The 16,005-nt window shown below is 35.6% G+C and overlaps 3 protein-coding genes and 2 pseudogenes across 8 annotated transcripts; 1 reads left to right on the top strand and 4 right to left on the bottom strand.

Moving 5' to 3' along the window:
* Positions 1-14: 14 nt before the first annotated feature.
* Positions 15-2,631, top strand: LOC104779681 (magnesium transporter MRS2-5). Of its 2 annotated transcripts, none has more exons than XM_010504077.2 (7): positions 15-227; positions 634-1,193; positions 1,289-1,359; positions 1,473-1,601; positions 1,678-2,022; positions 2,094-2,141; positions 2,232-2,631. In XM_010504077.2, exons 2-7 carry the CDS (start codon positions 752-754, stop codon positions 2,460-2,462), a joined length of 1,266 nt encoding a protein of 421 aa, XP_010502379.1. In that variant the 5' UTR covers positions 15-227; positions 634-751; the 3' UTR covers positions 2,463-2,631. The 2 variants fall into 2 exon arrangements, with proteins under 2 accessions (XP_010502379.1, XP_010502380.1); XM_010504078.3 differs by having other exon boundaries at positions 217-555.
* LOC147945277 (ureide permease 1-like) lies at positions 2,576-4,006 on the bottom strand (annotated as a pseudogene). Its single transcript, XR_015597416.1, has 4 exons — positions 3,968-4,006; positions 3,679-3,839; positions 3,221-3,595; positions 2,576-3,138 (listed from the first exon to the last, which is right to left on the bottom strand). The product of XR_015597416.1 is annotated as an ureide permease 1-like (transcript).
* On the bottom strand, positions 2,629-15,729 carry LOC109132628 (F-box only protein 7 pseudogene; annotated as a pseudogene).
* LOC104779682 (ureide permease 1) lies at positions 3,844-6,095 on the bottom strand. Of its 4 annotated transcripts, none has more exons than XM_010504079.3 (6): positions 5,819-6,095; positions 5,359-5,616; positions 5,137-5,275; positions 4,899-5,052; positions 4,716-4,827; positions 3,844-4,627 (listed from the first exon to the last, which is right to left on the bottom strand). In XM_010504079.3, exons 2-6 carry the CDS (start codon positions 5,584-5,586, stop codon positions 4,100-4,102), a joined length of 1,161 nt encoding a protein of 386 aa, XP_010502381.1. In that variant the 5' UTR covers positions 5,587-5,616; positions 5,819-6,095; the 3' UTR covers positions 3,844-4,099. The 4 variants fall into 4 exon arrangements, with proteins under 4 accessions (XP_010502381.1, XP_087365943.1, XP_087365942.1 ...); XM_087509817.1 differs by having other exon boundaries at positions 4,899-5,057; positions 5,819-6,032; XM_087509816.1 differs by having other exon boundaries at positions 5,359-5,522; positions 5,819-6,028.
* LOC109132574 (uncharacterized) lies at positions 6,575-8,723 on the bottom strand. Its single transcript, XM_019244285.2, has one exon. The coding sequence runs from the start codon at positions 8,382-8,384 to the stop codon at positions 7,203-7,205; it is 1,182 nt and encodes a 393-aa protein (XP_019099830.2). The 5' UTR covers positions 8,385-8,723; the 3' UTR covers positions 6,575-7,202.
* Positions 15,730-16,005: the final 276 nt, after the last annotated feature.

Here is a 16,005-nt window from a genome sequence, read left to right as displayed (position 1 = left end):
TTACGCGCCATGTCGACGACTCTTATCTGATTCTGTTTTATAAAAATGATCCTCTGTGTGACGGTCTTTTTAAGAAACCGTGTTCTATCCAATAGATTTACGCCTTGACTTTATAACACGTGGCTTTCAGATACGTTAAAGAACAAAAGCTTTGTTGTTGTTGTTCTTTCTTTTTTTCTTCTGTTGCTGCTGCACTTTTGGAAAAGTGAAAGCTTTGTAAACGAAAGGTGAAGTTTTTATTTTGGAATTTGGGGTTTTTATTTTGCTTGACGATGTTTATGGTCTTTCAAATTTTCTTCCTTTTTTTGGATTCTTGCCTTTTGTTGGGCGATGTATTTGGGAATGGATATGATACTGTAGACCTAATTGATCAGTGCGATTTGTATTTTATAGTTTTTTTTTAGGTCGAATTCTTGGAATTGAGATACTGAATCTGAGAATTGGATCTTCCTTAACTGTAAATTATGTGCCTTTTCTTCATTTTAGCATCTTTAAGAACTTAAGACGAAGTTATTCAAACCTAGATTGGTTAGAGATTTGAGGATTTTCCTAAAGGTGGATTCTTGGTGAAAAGTATTATCTTTTGATTTGTGAGTTTGCAAAATTGAATTTTGAGTTTCATGTTGTTTTCAGGTTGGAGAATTGTTGCAAAAAAGGCTTTACTTCGACTGCTTCTGCTTCACTGTAAACTGTTCATCCGAGTGGTGAGAGTTTGGTTAGTATATAGTAATAAAGAGAGGATAGAGCAAACATGGGAGAACAGCTGGATCCATTCTCCGTTTCTAATCTTCCCGATTTCATATCCTCGCAAAAAATTGGTAGACCGGTTAATCTCGAAGGACAAAGTAACCGTGGACATCCGTTTTCTGGCCTTAAAAAGAGAGGCCAATCTAGTCGTTCTTGGGTGAAGATTGATCAAGATGGGAACTCGGCGGTTTTGGAGCTTGACAAGGCGACTATAATGAAGCGTTGTTCCTTACCATCTAGGGATTTGAGACTACTTGACCCTTTGTTTATCTACCCTTCGAGTATTTTGGGGCGTGAGAGAGCGATAGTGGTCAGCCTTGAGAAGATCAGGTGTATAATCACAGCTGAAGAGGTTATTCTCATGAATGCTAGGGATGCATCTGTTGTTCAGTACCAGTCTGAATTGTGTAAACGCCTCCAATCGAACCAACACTTAAATCTTATAGGTCAGTTGATTTTGATATAAGCTTTGGTTGGTGGCCAGGAATTATGATATTTGATTAGATTGCTGACCAAAACTGTTATATGTGTTGTTTTTCAGATGATTTACCTTTTGAATTTAAAGCGTTGGAGTTGGTTTTAGAATTGTCTTGCTTGTCTTTAGATGCACAGGTATGCCACACTGCCTTCTCTAATGTTTTAGTTTTGGGCTTCTCGTGTAACTATAAAATGAGCTTTTAAGCTATAGTTAAGCTCAAAAGTTTTGGTGAATGTAATTTTGATAGGTGAATGAGCTTGAGATGGAGGTGTATCCTGTTCTTGATGAACTAGCCACTAACATCAGCACCCTTAATCTAGAACACGTGCGCAGGCTAAAAGGCCGTCTTCTTACCTTAACACAGAAAGTTCAGAAGGTGAAAACACAAAAGATTCTTCAAATTTGAAAAAAGCCTAGTACCATAATTTGATTTTGGAGGTCAAAACTTGCAGGTTTGTGATGAAATAGAACATTTAATGGATGATGATGATGACATGGCTGAGATGTACTTGACTGAGAAAAAAGAAAGAGCTGAAGCTCATGCGTCAGAGGATCTAGGAGATAACATTGGTGAGGACTATGACTCTTCTGGAATAGTTTCGAAGTCTGCGCCCGTTTCACCTGTGGGCTCAACAAGTGGAACCTTTGGGAAGCTTCAAAGAGCTTTTAGCAGTATTGTTGGCTCACATAGAAGCTTGTTAAGCTCCTCTAGCAGCGGAGACAACATCGATCAACTAGAGATGTTACTAGAAGCTTACTTCGTCGTTGTTGATAACACTCTGAGCAAATTATCATCGGTTAGATTCTTTAATCTATCTTCTCAACTATATGTTGTTTCATCGTTTTGATCATCATCTTGTGTTTGCAGCTGAAAGAGTATATAGATGATACAGAGGATCTGATCAACATTAAGCTGGTAAGGACAGACAAAGTTCAAGTCGTGTACTCTTGTTCTTGTTCCATCCCAATATTCTCAGGGTCTCTGACTTTGTCCACTTTTTTTTAGGGAAACGTACAGAATCAGTTGATTCAGTTTCAACTGCTTCTCACTGCGGCAACATTTGTAGCTGCCATTTTTGCCGCTGTAACGGCTATCTTTGGGATGAATTTGCAAGACTCTGTATTCCAGAATCCGACGACATTCCAGTATGTTTTGCTGATAACAGGTGTAGGATGCGGATTATTGTATTTTGGTTTTGTGTTATACTTCAAGCACAAAAAAGTATTCCCTCTCTGAAAAACTTGTGTTAGAGAAGAAGAATAAGACCCATGGAGCTTCTTCTATTGTAGATATATGAACAACTAATGGCTTTTGCAGTTTCAAAAACAACTGAGCTTAGGCTTAACCTATAGTGTAACTACTTGATGTGTTTTAAGATTAATGATAATAAGTAAGATTTGGGTTATTGAAGAGTGTTGATAAAAGCTTACGAATGTCAAAGCAAAAACACATAGGACTTAAACATAACCTTGAACAAACCACTGAGTTTGATCTACATAAACACCGAACTTATTAGGCCGTGTGATCTTACTTGTGGCAAGATTGAAGATATCGCAATTTGCAGGACGATCAGAGTTCGGCAAAAGATCATTGTCAACGATTGAATCACTCTTGATAACATCACCAACATCTTGAACATGTTGCAGCCATTAGATTAGTTACTCACTCTTCCTTTCAAGGCTCTCATGAACCGTTTCTTACAAGTTTATAAACTGAAGTTGTGAACCTTTTGGTTGTTTCCGTGAAATGCATTTTCAACTCATCTTCTATGTCCTGATGAGGCCATCAGAACCGCGACTGCAACTATGAACATAAAAAGCATACACATAAGAAGTATATATGTTTTTCTTGATGATCTCCTGTATTCTCCAAACAGCAATATCCCCCAAAACGTGCTAACAAGTGGAAGTGCCTGAAACTCATCAAATTCAAAAGTAAGGATTATTCTTAATTCTTTAAATCATTGAAACAGAGAAGAGGCTTCTAGTCTAAACCTGAACAGCTCCTGCAGCAGCATAGCCAGCGGCTTGACCGCCCATAAACTGAAGACCATCACCAAATCCACAGAGAAATCCAGCCAAGAAAGACAAGCCTCGACCGTTCCAGTCATTTAAGTAAGCCTTAAAAGAAGATCTTGGGAGACCAAGTATAGGCCAATATAGAAATCTGATGTTTAGTATCAGAGCAATCACAAATGCAGAAACTGAGAAGTAGAAATAGGCTGTGTAAACATTAAGTTTTGGAACCCCATTTTTCAAAGTGTTCCACTGATCATTTGTCGCTAAACTAACTGCTGGTGAGATTAAAGAGATACATACGCCAGCAAAGAATGTTAACACCAGTCCAATTATTGTGCTTTTACCAAAAACCTGTCCATGCAAATCTTGAACTGTTAGAGAATAACCTTGATATTGTTTCTTTTAGGAATGATAAAGTTAAAGCCTGTTTCAACCTTGATGGCTCTTTGTTTCTCAAGCTCTATAAGAAAGCTGCAGTCCCTTTTTTTGTTAACCCGTTGGTTTCAGGATTTGTGTCTGTTTGGAAGGAAGAAGTAGTCTCTAAACTGAAAACGAGATCAAGATTAGTGCCACCAACCTGAACCGAAAAAAAGCACTACTTGTAAATCAGCTTTTAACCTATTATGTTGTGAATGTTTACACAGAAACCAACAAAGAAGTACTCTTTGGTAAAAATATAAACAAAGACTTGAACATTTTGCAACCATTAGTGAAGTTACACACTCTATCTTTAGTGGTCTTCTCCATCCTCTCAAGAACCATTTCGAAAGCTGTTCTATCTTTGGTTTTTTTGCAAGTTTATGAAATAAAGTTATGATCCTTTTGGCAGTTTAGCTTGTAGACGTTTCTATGAGTTCATTTTCTATGCCCCGAAGAGGCCATAAGAACCGCGACAGCTACTATGAACATAAGAAGCATACTGATGAGAAGTGTATATGTTCTTCTTGATGATCTCCTGTATTCTCCAAACAACAATATCCCCCAAAATGTACTCACAAGTGGAAGTGCCTGAACAGCGTCTGCAGCTGCATATCCTGCGGCTTGACCTCCCATGAACTGAAGACCGTTTCCAAATCCACAGAGAAATCCAGCCAAGAAAGACCAGCCTCTCCCGTTCCAGTCATTTAGATAAGCCTTGAAAGAAGATCTTGGAAGACCAAGTATAGGCCAATAGAGAAATCTAATGTTTAGTATGAGAGCAATCACAAACGCGGAGACTGAGAAGTAGAAGAAGGCAGTGTACACATTGAGTTTTGGAACTCCATGTTTCAAAGTGTGCCATTGATCGTTTGTAGCTAAGTTGAATGCAGGTGAGAACAGAGAGAAGCAAATACCGGCAAAGAAAGTTATCGCCAATCCAATTATTGTACTTTTCCCAAAGACCTGTCGTTAATACCAATCATGAATCTTTGAGAGAATGTATATACATATCAGTTATATGGTGAAGGAAGAGTATGTTTAGTGTTACAACCTTTATGGCTCTTTGTTTCTCAATCTGTATGAGAAAAGCTGCAGTCCCTTCTTTCGCTTTCCCGTTGTTTGAAGAAATGTTTTCCATTTCGAGGGATGAAGCAGTCTCTAGACTGAAACAGGAACAAGATTAGTACCAAACCGAAGTATAGATAAGTATCTAGTTGTGAATGTTTTTCCAAACCTTTTGAAATCTTGGAGTTTGGATTTGTTATCAGCTGCATTTGATTTATGAACAGCTGAGCCAAAACAAACAGCGATCAAGAAACAAGCGACCCCGGGGAAAAGGACCTCAGCTCTGTTGATTCTATCATCCAAGAAATAGTTCAAAGTTGTGCCTGTTCTAGAAAAACAAGAAAGTTCATTAGAACAAGAGAAGAAGAGACGGAGGAAAAAAATCAGTTAAAAGACTTTTTTTTTACCAATAACAACGGTGATACTAGCTGTAATGACTTCAGTAACTGATAAACCAACATAAGCCCAAGCATATTGTGTTGCTAAGTTTCCAAGGCTAAGAACTATTCCTCCAGCCATTGCAAACATCACTGACTGCCAATTATCCTATAATAATACAAAACCGCGTTTCAACAAAATATTTTTAGACAAGATTTTTAAAGAGAAGTATGAATGAATATGGGACTGACTTGAGAAAGCTGTGTGATGAAATTGGGTCTGCTTGGACCTATTTCCCCTAGTGTCAACGCTATGATCACAGCAGCTAACAGGTTTGTGAGTGTGTAGTCAAGATAAGTGTGCTGAGGAAGTCGACCGCGTCTTTCGGTTAGAGTCATGATAGCTGGCCATGTCCCTAAGAAGAGCAGAGCCAAGAGCATACAAGTGATTGCTCCTCCTTTGCTCTCTATCATATACATCTTTCTCTCTCACTCTCTCTCTTTTATATACTTACAAAATCATGAAGAAAAACAAAAAGGAAGATTCTTTCGGTTACTTCTGAGTTCCCAGGAAAACAGATATTTTAGACAACCACAAGGCAAGGAAAGAGACCAAATCTTTTTGGATTCAAGAAAAGCAATCAAGAACATAGAGACCAAAACGTAAACATCTTTGACTAAATGAGTTTCTTCTTGCAAGAGATTTATTTACCTTTTGGAAGCTTTTGTTCTAACTTTAACCAGAGAACAAGAAAGAAGAAATTTTTGATTAGTAGCTGCTTCCCATTTGCTGAGGAGATTCAGAATAATTGCTCGTGGCTGTCATATGATTTGCGAATCCAGAGTCCAGAAAGATTCAACACCTTCTTCCTCTTATTTTTTTTTTTTTTGACAAATAGTATAATTTCGTATTAAATAAATAAATCAGTCTCGAGATGCGTTCAGATTAGATTCTTAGTTGATCATAAGTCAACGGCTGACACAATCTTGTCTTTATTTGATCTTTTCTCAGACTACTTAAATCCTGGAACAAGCCACTGACTTAGACGTCCATCTAATCTAATGGTATAGCATTCGTATCTTATGAGGGACCTATATTTGATATATATACATTATCCACACAAATTTGTACAAGTTGTTGTGTTATGTGAGTTAGCATAATGTATAAGTTGTTGAAATAAAATAACTTTTTTTAATGCATAATGTATGAAAATGTTCGTATATATTTAGATTATTACAATGTTTTTTTTTTTTTTTGCCAAACTATTATTACAATGTTTTAAACATATTTTTTCACCAATTTATTTATTCATTGATCATCACGTGGATTATCATCTAGTAAATTAAAATATGAGTTTCTTTTTATATTCAAGTTCAAGTGAGAATAAATCTGTGATTACGAAGAAGGTACAAGATTTAACAAAAAAAAAAACATATGTAGAAAAAAACCAAAAAAAACAAACTTATCTTATGAAATCAAATATTTTCTATTATTTTTAATATAATTTTATGTTTAAATGTTTTGTACAAAGTATTTTTAAGGTGAAGCAACCAATCAACGATGCATTTGTATCAAATCCACTTCAGCTAAATTACTAGCAAGCCTAATCCCAGGATATCTTATCCCACATTTTAAAGTAGTTTTGAAAACATAGTCGAGAACAACATGTTTTTCCATATGATTTTAAGATGGAAAATAATTGACAGCGAGATCCACAAAATAAACAAATTGGCCGATTCATACGATTATTGAAAACCATATAAGCTGGGAATGACTCATTATCTTTTTCCCTATTGATCCATATGAAGTCTCCGAGTACACATTTGATGTGATTAGTGATACCACAATCATCACATGAATAAAACCATTTATCTGGATTTAGTTCTTCCTCGCATATCTCACACCAGTATTGTTCACTCGTTTTTTCTCCATAGCATAGAGACAGAAAATGATTTTCATCATTTTTATGTTTAACTATCTTTGGTAAAACAGAACATTTGATGTCTAAAACAAATTCACACTCCGCGCAACTCAAAACCATCGTAGCATTAACTCCGCAAGCATTACAAACCTTATCTTCCGTTAAGTGGTTAATTTATAATGAATGAAAAGGATGACTTTCATGGACAAAAGGCTCAGAGATAGAACCACATCGCACATCCAAGATAGTCTTACTGTCATTACTTGTGTAACGAAAGCCTTGAGAAATGTTTTGACAAGCATTGCAAATGAATATGCGAACATCATCTGTGATTAGAGTAGTAAGCATGTTATAGAAGGAATCTATTTTCTTTTGTGGGAGATAAGCACATTTTTCATGGAGAATATAATTATCACATTCCATGCTACTGTAGAATGAGCCAGAATATATAGGATACTTGCATGCTTTGCACGACATGCATTTGTCATTAGCATCACTCTCTTCTTTACGCTTTAAATTATGCTTCGCGTGACTAAAATGCTTTATTTCTTCTTCTTTGATCACCTCGTATGAATTTACCTCTAGATTTGTTTCTGGAACGTCTTCGAGTTCAATCCCATCCCAAATCTCGAACCTTGTGGCACATCTTGAATGAATGGCAAAATCAGGACATTTTGAACAAATGCAAACCCCACATGTCCAATTTATCTCTTTATTGCACACTCCACATTTCCGATCTCCAACGTCAAGATAATGATTGTAATAAATACGATGATTATGACGATAGACCTTTATGACGCGTGGTATATCAATACAATTTCGATGAATCATGAAATTACATGGAAGACATACATATGGATTTGGATCATCATCCATTCCACAAGCGTCGCAAACAAAATTCCGTTGAAGCATAAGAGTGAGTAAATGCTCATGAGCTTTAAAGTTAACAAGAGTGGAAGGGAGTGGATTCTTTACACAATTGACATCCACACTGAAATTGCAAATAGAGCAATGATAAAATATGTAATGAAGTTTGTTTCCACACAAACAACATTTTCCATTAGTGTACTTTGGAACATATGTGAGACGCTTAAGAATGTGTTTAGGATGACAAGAATACTTAATCTCCGGTGTGGATTCGGCACAATCTTTGTGAAAACTCAAATTGCATAACTTACATGCATAAGGGAACCGGTCACTATGGAATCCACATAAATGACAAGTAAACAAATCCATCTTTGGAACAAGGGATAAAGGGTGCTCATGGGTATCCAGACTCTCAATTGTTATCATAACATCTTTTCTTGCGCATATCAAATCAATGGTAAAATCACATATTAAACAATAATAATACATCTTTGACAAGTTACCTCTACAAAGCTTGCAATTTCCATAGGCTTTTTCATTTTCTGCAAGTACCTTGATGTACAAAGAATGCTGTGGATGGTAAAAGTTGCAAATATTTGGTTTGGATTCGGCACAGTCTTTATGAAAGAAGAGTCCAGAACGAAAGCAACGATAACCATCACTAAAATAGTTTTTACCAAGATTACAACCACTACATTTTAGCCCACGCGTTTGGTAAAATGCGTAAACTTTAGTAGAGTTTTTCCATAGATAATATATGAATATATACACAATGTAAGTTTTTTTTTTTTTAAAGTATTTTATATATATAGAAATGTCTTATGTTTTGGTTTCATCGTAATGATGGGAGCCGTTTTATATATACACATATTTTCATATAGAATATAATATTTAATCTTTTGTTTTGGGTCGAATATTATAGAAGACGAATAATTTCCGTTCTAAGCTATTCTTTACATGAGAAGGTTATTCGTAGAATATGATCTGTTAATAGACTCAACAACGAATAAATTCCTATGACTGAATTATCAATTTTGCAACCTTTTTTTTGTTTGTCTAAAAGGATACTCAAAGAATAATTTCCTGGTTAGGATAATGGCATGACAATCGGTTTAATCAGATTGTTTCGGTCTAAAATATTGGTTGTTTGTTCTTCAGTTTGACAAAAACTCTACCGGAGTAATTAAAGAGGCATAGAAATTCAGTTTGGTGTGGTTTAAATGTTCTGTTTGGTAAGTAAGAATGTGTAACGAATTAGATCAAAATTCAATTCAATTCGGTTTTCTTCTGTAATTTTAGTGTAGATTGACTTTTTTTTTGAATTTTAGTTTTTTTTTTGTAAATTAGATTGTAGTATTAAATTATTTTGGTTTTTTTATTGCTGGTAAAGTTAAATTATATTGGTTTAATAAGTGAACATATCTGCTTTGATTTAGTAATGCTTTTCTTGATAGAGATTTTGGTAGCTCTTAGGCCTGGCCAAAATACCCGGATCCAAAGATCCAATCCGAACCCGATCCAAAAAACCTGATCCGAACCCGTATTCGAAGTTGTAAAATACCCGAATGGGTTTTAAATCTCTAAATCCAAAAACCCGAATCCGAACCCGATCCGAACCGAAATCCGAACGGGTATCCGAATATATCCACATTATTAATATATAGTAGTAATATATTAGTAATATTTATAATTTTAATAATATAAGTGTTTAAAATATTCAGATTTTTAGATATTTTTAATAATTTGAAATATTTAAACTGTTTATTAGTAAATTTGAGTAAAATTTTATTCTAAATTTTTAGATAAATTGCGTATTATTGAATAATTTAGACTAAATTAGATACTAAAATTTTGAATTTTGTGACCTTCGGGTAATCTGAATCCGAACCCAAAATACCCGAACCGAACCCGATCCGAATCCGAAGTCTAGAAATACCTGAACGGGTTTTATACCTGTAAACCCGAAAACCCGAAATATCCAAACCGAACCCGAACGGGAACCCCGAATGCCCAAGCCTAGTAGCTCTGGGTTTTATTTCGGGTTCGGATATTATCCGAACCGTTTGGGTATCCGAACCTCAGAGGTACTGAACCCGATCGGGTTTTACACAAAATCCGAACCCAAATCCCGAACCCGAACCAAAATGTAAAAATACATTTAGGGGGAATCAAACCCAGTACTTGGACATTTAAGGATGCATATTAAACCATTTTGCCATCTTAGTTTCTTTGTCTTAATGTGAAATATTAAATATTTATATATATACATGTGTTCTGTAATTTATAAAATGATAAAAAAAAACCCGAATCCGAACGGGTAATACCCGAACCCGACCCAAAACAAAAACCCCGAACGGGTTCTATATGCCTAAAGCCGAAAACCTGAAAACTCGAACTTGATCGGGTTCAGAAACCCGAATGCCCAAGACTAGTTTTTGGTAAAGCAACTCCAATATAATAATAGTGTTTAATTAGATCTACCTCAAGATCGTAAGTCTATGTGCGGTAGTTAGTTTCTCACCAAGTTTCTCATTAACAAAAAAAATTAATAAAATGTGAGATAATAAAATTTTATTGTAAAAATTTTTCAAAACAAAAGAGAAAGTTTATCAAAGATTCCCAAATGAGAATCTTTCTCAGCTTTTATGAGAAACTCTCATAACAATTTTTTTTTTTTTTTGTAAGTGATAAATTTTGGTCAGAAACCTCCAATGTTGCTCTAACACCACGAGAGACTCGAAAATATTAAAATGAGAAATCCTCAGAATTAGAAAATACTTGAAATACTTTTAGAGAGACTTGAAATTACAGAAACTTTACGAAACCAATTTTTGTTAAAAATATTGAAATGTATCTAATCAAGCTTTAGAAGCTTTGGCTTTATTTAATTTTATCTACAGCTAAAATTTTTCATTTTTTCATTTTTTTTTCTTCTGTAGAAAGCATTTTTTCTAAAGTCAACAATTTTAAGCTTTCCAGAATTTTAATATCTACCGCCAAAATAAGACAGCAATAAAATCTACAGCTACAACACAAAAATCTAAAGCTTAAAATCTATAGTAAAAAAAATCTAAAGCTTAAAATCTATAGTAAAAAAAATCTAAAGCTACAGCCGTAACCAATCAGACCTTAGACACTTCTACCAAATGTGTCCCAATCCAAGGTGTAACGAAAGATCCCAATACGGGTTATCTTCAATTTCCTCCTTAGGGAAATCTCCCAAGAAATCTATAATATTGATGTAATCATCGGTAGTATAGAGATAATTAAAGCTTGTTGTTGTTCTTATAAGCCAAATCAAGATAACCCAAATTTGTGCCACCGGTAATCCAATCCCTATTCCAATTCCACCAAGAATCATCTCCTTTCTTGTATGTGAACAAGTAATGCTGTTTCAAAATCCAAGCAACGAAATAATCCCCTGTCTTCTCGTTTATCCACATAGCAGCTCCTGATCGTTTGCATCCGAAGATGTTTTTGGACACATTATCCTTACGACAAGGCTCGACGAAGTGTCCCCACTCGCCATATCTGGACTTATGCCTTCGCTTGAATCTCACTTGTGCACCACGTATTGGAGATTCCATTGATCCTTTGCACGTTATCAAGTTAAAGATATAGAAATCTAGACGAGAATCTACCATCAATAAAAGGTCAGGACAAGTCGTGATTCTCAGACATTTTTCTACTCTTCTCTTCTCTTATTAAAGTGTTCGGCCTATGATTCTTACGGATGGGAAAGTTCGATCTGTGGATGGCATTGTGGACGTGTTGAATATGTTTGCTAAGCGGTCTGGACTGACGATTAGCTTGGAGAAAACAACTCTATATCTCTCCGGGGTATCAGACAGTACACGAGAGCTGATGGCCAGTCGATATGCATTTGGATTAGGACAGCTTCCTGTTCGGTATCTAGGTCTACCCTTGGTAACAAAGCGACTCTCACTAATGGATCTCTCTCCGTTGTTTGAGCAATTACGGAACAGAGTAGGTACCTGGACGACTCGACATCTTTCTTTTGCGGGACGACTCAATTTGATTGGTTCAGTTTTATGGAGCACAGTAAACTTCTGGATGAGTGCTTTTCGGTTGCCGCGGAGGTGTCTTAAGGAGATTGAGAGTATTTGCTCATCGTTTTTATGGTCAGGTCCGGATATGAATCCAAACAAGGCTAAGTTATCAGGGGAGGAGGTTTGTAAACCTAAGAGGGAAGGGGGTTTAGGATTACGTTCTCTGAAAGATGCAAATAATGTCTGCAGTCTGAAGCTGATATGGAGACTGATCTGTGATTCCTTGTGGGTTCAATGGTCTCGAATGCACCTACTCAAGAATAAATCTTTTTGGTCTCTCAAGTCTACGACTACGTTGGGATCCTGGATGTGGATGAAGTTATTGAACTATCGAGAAGTGGCAAGGACTTTTGTTAAGGTGGAGGTACGTAATGGAGAACTTGCATCCTTTTGGTTTGATAACTGGTCGGAGAAGGGTTGTTTGATGGATTTTCTCGGGGACAGAGGATTGATTGATCTGGGAGTTGGTAAACATCTGACTGTTAAGGAAGCATGGTCTCGCCGACGGAGAACCAATCACCGCGCTGACATATTGAGAGATATTGAAGTAGTGTTGGCTCAGACGTCTCGGAATAGTATTATTGGCCAAAGGGATGTAGTGTTGTGGAGGGGAAAGAGGGATGGTTTTCACCCCTCTTTCTCCACAAAGCATACCTGGAATATTATTCGATAAACATCTCAACCAGTCGCCTGGCACAAGGGAGTATGGTTTGCACATGCATCCCCAAAATACTCTTTTTGTACCTGGCTAGCTCTGCATAATCGACTCTCTACAGGGGAACGCATGGCACAATGGACTAGTGGTGGTGTCGTGGGCTGTGCTTTCTGTTCAACAACTCTCGAGACCAGGGAACATCTGTTTTTTTCCTGTTCATATACTTCTGCAGTATGGTCTGCCATTGCGAAGCCCCTCTATAAGCACCGATTCACTAATACATGGCAGCATTTGGTGGATTACATCTCCGAAGATCACTCTGATCGACTTCATGGGTTCTTGATACGGAACATTTTTCAACTCACTCTGCATATAGTTTGGCGTGAGCGGAATGCTAGACGTCATGGTGAAGCCCAGGGTCGTGCCTAGACTCCCGGAGGCCTAAGGCAAAAAATAAAAATTTATACATTTTCGTGATCAAAAATGTTATAACTTATAACTAAAATTAGATATATTTTTTATAATAAATTATAGATAATTAGTACTTTGTTTTTAATCTATGAAAATAAAACTTTATGTTATATACTATAAATATATAATATTATACAATTTTTAAATCTATTTTCTTAATTAACACTTTATATCTACGAAAATATAATAATTTTTAAAAGTATATATTGTAAAATACTAGAGATAAATAGAGATACTTTTTAATATATTAAACAAATTTTTGAAACTTAAAAAAAGAACATTGAAAATATATATTTTACTAATATATCAAATAATTATTTAAATTTGGGGACCAATTAGAAGGCCAATAAAATATTAATATTAGGGGGCCTAAGCCAAATGCCTTTTTTTTTAACTCATAGGCACGGCCCTGGTGAAGCCCCACGATTTGACACTCAACTTGTAGGCTGGATCGACAAACAATTGCGCGCTCAGCTTCTAGTTCTTACATCCCATGGTGATAAACACTTTGCGGATGGACTCCAAGCTTGGTTTGCTACAAGGACCTAGTAGTTTTTTCTGCTGATTTCTGCTGATTTCTAGATAAATGCTCTGTTTACTTCTCTTTAAATTACACTCCAAACTGCAGATGTAAAACGTTATTTTTCTTTTGAATATAATTTAACATTTTATTAAAAAAAAAAATGTTCGGCCATAAATGTTTCTTACCTACCGAGAGGACTCTATTGAATTTAGGGTTTCGTTTTAGGTTTTGTAACTCAAGAAATCTAAATTAATGCGATATATATATACATTCCAGTTTTAGCTAGAGTTTCGTTTTACGTTTCTAAGTTTCCAGTTTTCCATTACGCTAGGCGATCGGTTTAATCAGATCGATTAAGGTATAGTAACGTATGTTAGTAGATCAACTATCGGACTAAAACTTCCATCAAAACGACGCTGTTTTGTTATTAACGGAGTGATTAACGGCATAGTAACGTCTGTTAGTAGGTCAACTATCGGATTTCACGTCATGTCTTTTTTGGCTTGGTCAACGAAACTTCATATTTAAAAAAACTAATCAAAAAAATTGTTGTTGTTTTAAATGGCCTACAACAAAATTCATGATTTAAATGACCAAAATTTGAAAGTTCATGGTTTAAATGACATTTTTCCCTATAAAATATTACTTCTTTGTTCTTTGGTTTAACAGAAACTCTACAGCCAATTAAAACTTCTAGCTGTTTAATTGGTTTAGCACAAATGTTCGGTTCGGTTAAAGTACAAATGTGTCTATAGAAGATAAGGAACAGCTAAGCCAGATTGTAGACACCAATTATGTGACCGTAGGCATCACGTACGGGTAATAAAAAAGGTGGGGGTTGGAATGACTTTGAACATCTCTGTATCAATATCGTCTATATAGAAGTTTCTTTAACTTAAGGTTGTACTTATGCATTTTATTTTTTAACTCAAAATTCGTTAGAAACAACATATCAATGTATACTTTAAAATCGGTGGTTGTGTAACAACTGATTGGTATTTGGGTTTCGACATACTATAATTGAAATAAATAACATCTTTTAATTGTACTCGGAGTTAAACCCTTTGAACATAACTTCAAATCATGCTAAATCGAATTAAAAGAAAAATTAGAATAACAAGAGAAAGACTAAGCAAATCCTGGAACAATCCAATGACTATGACTCATAAAATGATCAAATTTATTAGGCCTTATAAATTGACCTTTGGCAAGATTGAAGAAACCGGAATATGGCTGATGGTCATATTCTACGAAACAGATTGAACCACTCTTGACCCCATCACCAACATCTTGAACCGGTGCTTTTATTGTCACCCCATGTCCGAATATAATCATCTCATCATCTCCAATAGAATATACTCTTTCCCATTTTCTACTCTCAAAATTCATTTTAAAGATCCAAAAGGAACATTCATGTCCTTTTTCAACTCTCAAGATGATCAAAACCTCTCCCGATTTCTGAATCGCTATTCTCCTATTCCAAATGGTGTCCAATGGTCCCGTAATGTAGTTACAAGGACAATCTCGATACAGGTTATTTTCGATCTCTTCTATAGGGGAATCTCCAGAGAGATCAAAAATCTCTATATCAAAAATCGGTAGTATAGAGATAAAGCTTGTCGTTCGTATATTTCGTCCGACACTCTAAGGTCGACGAGAAAGTATCCCATACGGTCGTATTGCTCAAATCTCGTTTCTGCACCACCAATTTTAGACTCCATTGATTGAAGATCGATCCTTTTGCCCGTTAACAGGTTACAAATATAGAAACCAAGACGAGAATAATCTACCATCAAGAGCCAGTTCCCACAGCTAGCCATATAATAATAGTTCTTGTCCGAAATTCCGATGAGTTTCGTATAAATCTTGTCTTCGACGGGATCGAACAACATCAAAGAATCTCTTGTATATGATCCGCCATGGACGCAGAGGCCGCTTCACGCATGTTTTCCAAACGGAATGCCAATCTAAGCAAACAATTTTTGCTCGGTAAAAATCATGAGACCTCAGGCTTTCGATGAACATTCTCAAAAGATCAGGACAAAGCTTGGACCAATCATGATTTTCAGACACTTTTTGTGTCTCCTCTCTCATCAAATCGGTCAATGTATCCATGTATGCATTTACCTCCCGAGCATTCTGTGGACCTAGGGTTTGGTTTTAATGTTTAGAACCAAAGAAAATATGTGCTTGACCTTAAATAATATTAAAGAATATGATAAGGAAATGATACAATATCATTCTAAGAGAAAAGTAATTACTTTTTATCTTAAAAAATATACTTCTACAATTAAAGACATTTTAAATTAGTTGTACAACTAACTATCTAAGATTAAACAATTTTCTTCAATGTTAGAAATTATTATAGGAAATTATACAAGACATTTTAAA

This window comes from Camelina sativa, chromosome 4 (genome assembly GCF_030686135.1).
Source record: "Camelina sativa cultivar CO46 ecotype springtype chromosome 4, ASM3068613v1".
NCBI lineage: Eukaryota > Viridiplantae > Streptophyta > Magnoliopsida > Brassicales > Brassicaceae > Camelina > Camelina sativa.
The sequence above is the reverse complement of the archived record's forward strand: the minus strand, read 5'-3'. Positions and strand labels throughout refer to the sequence as shown.